This window comes from Corvus brachyrhynchos, unplaced genomic scaffold (assembly GCF_000691975.1).
Source record: "Corvus brachyrhynchos isolate BGI_N302 unplaced genomic scaffold, ASM69197v1 scaffold245, whole genome shotgun sequence".
Taxonomy (NCBI): domain Eukaryota; kingdom Metazoa; phylum Chordata; class Aves; order Passeriformes; family Corvidae; genus Corvus; species Corvus brachyrhynchos.
The window spans coordinates 5930647-5937299 of record NW_008238988.1 but is presented as its reverse complement, the minus strand read 5'-3'; the positions used below and the strand labels follow the sequence as shown (position 1 = coordinate 5937299).

At 51.6% G+C, this 6653-nt stretch overlaps 1 protein-coding gene across 2 annotated transcripts in view; it reads right to left on the bottom strand.

Moving 5' to 3' along the window:
* The window catches only part of CDKL1 (cyclin dependent kinase like 1), a 12600-nt gene extending 5953 nt beyond the window's left edge, over positions 1 to 6647 (bottom strand). For both annotated transcript variants that reach the window (XM_017738919.1, XM_008637323.2), the window contains exons 1-3: positions 6463 to 6647; positions 3847 to 3968; positions 1810 to 1882 (exon numbers count right to left, since the gene is read on the bottom strand). In XM_017738919.1, coding sequence (XP_017594408.1) covers positions 1810 to 1882; positions 3847 to 3968; positions 6463 to 6630 — 363 coding nt within the window. In that variant the 5' untranslated portion in view covers positions 6631 to 6647. The remainder of the gene's footprint in view (positions 1 to 1809; positions 1883 to 3846; positions 3969 to 6462) is intronic.
* Positions 6648 to 6653: the final 6 nt, after the last annotated feature.

Below are 6653 nucleotides of genomic sequence, written 5' to 3'. Positions count from 1 at the left end.
CTGAAAGAGCAGATGGAAGGATTTCTGAACAGCAGGACAATGACCTGTGCATAGCCCACCTTTGGGAAGAGACACTATGCAGGCTCCCAGCTTCAGCTGCCAGCTCTCTATCACCTGGACAACACAGAGTCAGCTCCCTGAACCCCGTGGGAAGCTCCTGGTGAATGATTTTGCTGGCAAAGCTCAGCAAGAGCTCTGCTCAGCACAGGTGAGAGACACCCAGACCTGTGTCCAGCTTTGGATTCCTCAATAGACGGAAGATGTGACTGGTGAAGGCCACTGAAATTTAATGGATTGGGGTGTCTGACATCCAAGGAGAGGATGAGGGAGCTGGGACCATCGAGAAAAGGCTCCAGGGGAAACCCTTCAGTGTGCATTAATACCTGATGGGAAGGAGTAAAGGCTGAGCCAGGCTGTTCTTGGTGGTGCAGTGAAAGGACAGAGCCCTTGGGCACAAACTGAACACACAGGAAATTCCATTTAAACCTAACCAATTTATTTTATCTTTTTTTACTGAGAGCATGGCCAGACACCCAAACAGATTGTCCAGAGTCTGTGGAGCCTCCAGCCTTGGAGATACTGAAATCCTGACTGGAAAATTTTCTGAACAGCCTGTTCTAGCTGAGCCAGCCTGACTGGGAGGGTTGGATGAGAAGATCTCCAGAGGCCCCTTCCAACATCAGCAATTCTGTGACTCTTTGGAGGTGATCTTGTCCTTCACAACAACCGAATTTCGGCTTGGCAAAGAATTTCTGCTGATCAAACTAACAAAGACCTTTATTTCTTTTGCTCTACTCAACTCACTGGGGTCTCACTCGTTGTCCCTCTCCCATCATCACCTCAGAGCAAACACCTTGGACATTCCTCACCAAGCTGGTGGTGAATTATTGTGTCTCCTCCTGAGGACTGCAGTGCTGCTTACTAAATCACTGTCACGGAGTTCCAGAAAGGGCAGCTGCATAAAACCTCATTACCTGTGATCTACAGCAGGTCAGGCTGCAGCATCTCATTGTTCCCTCTGCCCTCAAACTCCATTAAATCTTCAGACTGAGCAGGGGAACAGAAAAAAGATGCAAACTAACAAATCTTGGGAGCAGGAGAGACCTGTGGCCAAGTTCCTGTTGCTCAACTGGACATAATTCTTTCAGCAAAGACAAAACATCCATTCCAGGGCCATCTCCTCCTCCACTCTTAAATCTCAAATGTTGGCAGATGAACAAAACCAAAGACAATTATAGCTAAGTTTGCCTAAAGAGCTTCTCCAAAAGGCTCCTTCTCCTTCCCTGCTTCTGAAAATGTTCCCACTAAAGCATCTGTCATGTACACAACTCGTGTCTCCCTCCAGAGAGCAGAAGAGGGGTTGTAATATGGGCTTACTGTGTCTAAGTTTTGAAATCTTTTCACTGGTGCCACGATTCAACCCCACGACAGCAAGCTGAAGGACTTCCTGTGAAATCAGCAGCAGTTTGCTCAGGTCCCAGCTGATGAGCTGGTAAGGCAGGTTCCTAAAGGTCAGCGGTAGTGCAGGGCCCAGGGATCACACAAGGATACATTCCCATTCCTCCTGGAAGCTTGTCTAAGGTCATTAGAGCAAGTCATTCCTTGACAGCCAGCCCAAGGGGCCTGTGTGACAGTGAAGGCAGCTGTTGTGGGTATACACCAATGTTTCAGATGTGTTTCCTGTTGAAAACAGGAAAATCCCCCTGACTCCATCCCATGAAAGCTCTGGAATCAGGAAAGTGCCAACAGAACCCCCCTCTCCTCCAAGGCCACGTTCCAGCAATCGTTTGTGCTGGTCAGGGGACTCACATTGTGTTTATGGCAGAAGTTCACAGCCTGCAGGGTCTGCCAGGTTATGCTCTTCACCAGGTACTCTGGCACCCTGTTGGAAAAAACACAGCTGTATTTTGGCCATTAATAATAACTCCATTATTGCAGGGGAAATGAGCGCTGACATTGCACAGGGATCTCTCAGCAAAACCATCAGGCAAGTCAGGAAACACTTCCAAAGCTGGTCAGTGCAACAAGGCACGAGGATTTATGGCAGCTGAAGGGTGACTGTGTCTGGTACCACTGTCACAGCCAGCCAGGGCTGCCACTGTGACCACACAGCAAAGTGAGTCCGTATCAGATCCTGTCCTACGGCTGTGTTTAGCATCCACCATTCCTGGCAGTCCTGAAATGCCAGCAGGCATTTCTCCCTCAGCAACTCTCAGGGCTGGAACTGTTGGAGTATCCATGGTATAGACACATGGAATGCTGCCGTGGCACTGATTGTCCAGAGCGGAGAGGTGAAAAATGGGCCAGGGAAGGGTGTTCAGACAAGAGTATAAAAGCTCTGCTTTGGTCTGGATCCCCCTCCTTCCCTCCCACGGCTGGAAGCACTTCCCAGGTCCCTCCTCTCCTTTCTTTCAGTTACTGGGCAACAGTCCTTAAACTTCCTTGGCTGTCTGTAATGATCTTCAACAACCTCAGGAAAGGCAGAGGTGACAATCTTGGCATTTTCAAACTCAAACACGATTTTATTTCATGTGTTTAATTCTGAAAAGCTTCTGATTCCTAATAAAGAAAAAAATACTACCCAAAAAAATAAACCAAAACAATGCATGCCTGGGTTTTTCTTTCAAGCCTGGCTTTCACTTTCTCCTGTCAGTGGGACGCTGACACTCTGCTGACACTGCTGTGGCAACACTAGAGATTCCTTCCAGAAACATCCCAGAATGATGGGAGTGCTGCTTTGACAGCTTGAAAAGGGGATAGAGTTGGTCAAATGAGCTGGAAACAGCACGTGCCCACCCATCTTAACCTGACCACAAAGACTTGACCATCTGCCCTAGCAAAGCTGAAAAGCAAAGCATGCAGCCAGCTGTCACATGCTCCTTCACACTGGAGTTGTTCTGATGAACAGTAAGCAAATGGGAAGCATTTCCTTCAAAGAGAGTTATCCACCCCCTCTTCAGATTCCAGGTGAACAGGTTCAGAGTGGGGTGACAGCTGCTCAGAGCTCACAAAGCCACGTGCTACCAGCAGCTCCATTCTCCGGGAGCTCCTCATCCGGGACAGAGGGAAAAAATAACAGGCTCTTTTTACTGAAGCCCCAACCAGTCTCCTGCAAGCAATTCACTTAGCCCCAGGCCTGTGAAGTGATTTATGGGCTTCTGCTTAGCATTTCCACAGCACCAAGGCACCGTGGATAATGAGGGACAATGTATTTAGTGGGAGTGTCCTTTACCAGGTGTTACAGAACAAACCCTGTGTGTAGCTCACGCTTGGTGCAAGCACCTGTTTGAAAAAGAATTTTTGCAGAGAGGAGGCACAGCTCCTGGGAACTCCTCCTCACTCTGGAGGGCTGAAAGTGTTCAAAAGTGTAGATGTGGCACTTGGGGAAAATAGTTTAGAGGTGAACATGGCAGTGCTGGATTAACAGCTGGACTCAATGGTCTCAGAGGGCTTTTCCAACATAAACAACTTTACGAGTCTCTGATTCTGTATTTGGGTGCCCAGTGACCCTGCCCCAGTGCCCACAGTGATGCGAGCAGTGGAAGGAGCAGGACACAAGCTGCTCCCAAGCCCTGGGGTTCGCTGCTGCCCCGGCAGCCACAGCTCTCCCAAATGCTCAGCTCAGCACTCCCGTCTCCGTGGTGAGCAGGACTGTCAGGGAACAAAGCTCCTACGCCATTCCTGTGGATGTCACTGTCAAACCACAGTAACAGAGACAGTCCTGGGCACTGGGCTGAGAAACCTCTCCTGTAATTAATGAAATTCCTCTGAAAAGCCACAGGGCAGCAACGACACGGACACCCCGGCCCCTGTGCTCAGAGCTGCCAGGGGAGAGGGGCCACTCACCCGCGGGGGTGCTTGTCCAGCTCATGCAGCACCGTGTGCTCGCAGAACTCGAACACCAGGTGCAGCCTCCGCTTCCTCCTGAACACCTCCAGCAGGTTCACCAGGTTGGGGTGTTTGAGTTGCTGCAACACACAGGGAGTGGACTGGTCAGGAACTGCACAGGGTGAAGGTGTGGGGGACAGATTTTTCCTGCAGGGTCACAATTCCTTAAGATGAACCCTTTCTACAAGCACAGCACGAGGTGAAGCACAGCTCAGCTGCAGCTCAGCCTCTGTGTACTTATTTTGGGGGCTGACCTAAATGGGTGGGCAACAAGCTCTTCCCAGCATTTCATCTAACCCTGCCCTCTGGCAGTGGGAAGCCATTTACCCTTGTTCTTGGATACTGGGAAGGAATGTAGGGTTGCCGGCTGTGAGGGTGCTGAGGCCCTGGCACAGGGTGCCCAGAGAAGCTGGGGCTGCCCCTGGATCCCTGGAAGGGAATCCCAAGGTTGGACGGGCTTGGAGCAACCTGGGATAGTGGAAGGTGTCCCTGCCCATGGCAGGAGGTGGGATGTGATGGTCTTTGGAATCCCTTCCAACCCAAACCATTCTGGGATTCTATGGTTTTAAGACTCTGCAAAATCTCACCCCCACCTCCCTTGGCTCCTGGCCACAAAAATCCCTCTGTCTGCAAGGTGTTTACTGTGCAGAAAAATGATTTAGCAGGCCCATCATTTTTTACTGATGAAACACAATCTCACTCCATCTCTGACAAACAGGAGTTACCTAAGCTAGGAAGTGCCTCAACAAACAAACAAAAAACCTGTTACTATTTACAGAGAAAAAGCTGAAAAGAGCCAAGCAGGTCTGCACTTGTCAAAATCAACAGTGCCCCAACACAGATCCTGCTGTGCCTGGCTGCAGTGGCTTTGGATCCTTAAGGACAATGCAGTTCCCATCGGCTTTACAAGGGACTTCTGCAATTATTATTTTCTTTTTCAGATTTTTAATACCACTTAAATCTTAATGTCTCTCTAACACTGTTTACTGAAATGATGCAGCTACATGTCCTCTGTTTACTTTGGATAGGAGAAAAATTTAGGTTGCTGCTCCCCAAAATCTAACCGAAAATTAATTATGTTTTTTTCCTAGATGATTGTTTTCCTAGGATAGCAGGTGTACAAATCACAAGCACCCTGGAAAAAGTGCAAAGGGAACAGCTCCCATTTCTTGGAACACACAGCTGAGGGTACTGTCTGCCATCCCCCAGCAGCAAGTTTGTAACAAATAAAAGGAAATATTTTTTTTTAACACAACACATTTCTAAAGCCTCAGGAAACTATGGAGACCAAATGAACACACGAGATCCAAAAGAGATGGGACAGAGTCCCAGCAGTCTGCAAATGTCTCTAAGCGTGAAGCAACGGGCACAACCTTTGGCTGCAGAATCCTTGCCCAGAAGCTGGGAGTGTGAAAGGACACCTTACCCGATCCTCTTCCCCTTTCTCCCGGGTCTCTTCCCATCTCTTCGTGCTTGATAGACCTGGGGTGTGACTCACTGCAGATGCTCCCGTGTGTTTATGTCATTGGGAAAATAAAGCCAGAGGCTGAAGGAGTGACCCATTGCTGTGTGAGGATGAACTCTCACAGAGAAGTCAGGAAAGGATCAGCAAAGACAAGGCACTGCCTGGGCTCACTGGTGCCAGTTCTGCTGTCGCTTCCGCGTGTGAATACTGGACCCTACACAGCCCCTGGCATTCAATCCACAGCTGGATCCACAGCACAACCAGGGGCTCAGAAAGGGCACTATAAGGAGGAACTGGGGCAGATTTATCAACAGGGGGAGCAGGGAGAGCTGGGTCCCCTGGCTGTCCCCCTCCTCATGCTGTCCAGCCTCACTTTTTATCCATGTATTTTATACCGCCTCCAACCGCTCTGGGAATCTCCTGGACGCAGAGGGGTCTGTGACATACACCAAGGGCAGAGCTGTGCCCACACCGGCCAGGCCATCACTGCCTCCATGGGGGACGGAGCCTGGATCAATCCCTCTGTGCAGGGCACACCGTGACTGACCGTGCTGATGCTCCTCCTGCAGAAGCCCGCAGGCACCTGGCGGCTGCTCACTGCCGTGTCCCACCTCATTGCTGTGTCCCAGCTCATTGCCGTGTCCCAGCTCATTGCCGTGTCCCAGCTCATTGCCGTGTCCCAGCTCCCACCCGCACCTGCCTGGCCTGGGCAGGATCACCTGGCATCACCATCCCTGCACAAGCGGGTCGGACATTCCCTGGCATCGGCTTTCTCCCAGAGGAACTGACTGACCTGGGCACTTTATGATGCTTCTTCACACCCGCCTCTTTGTTTACCCCCTCACGACACCCCATCACCTCACAGATGCCCTCACGCCCCGTCTCTTCACGGCTGCCCTCACACCCCGTCCCCTCACGACACTCTGTCCCCTCACTGCTGCCCTCACACCTCGTAGACTCACGGTGTCCCTTCATGGATGTCCTCACTCCCTGTCCCCTCACGCCCCGTCTCCGGCAGCTCCCTCAGGGCTCGCCGCCCCGCGCCGGGGCTCGCCATGGCGGGCACAGCCCGTGCCGGCAGCGGGGTCCGTCCCGCCGCAGCCGCCCACCTTGAGCATGCGGATCTCCCTCAGGGCGATCTTCCGGATCACCGGGTCTTCCTCGGACTCCAGGAACTTCTTGATGGCCACGATCTGCCCCGTGTCCTTATTGCGGCACTTGAAGACGACGCCGTAGGAGCCCTCCCCGACCTTGCTCAGTTTCTCGTAGCGCTCCATGGCCGGGGCGGCCCCGCCGCCCT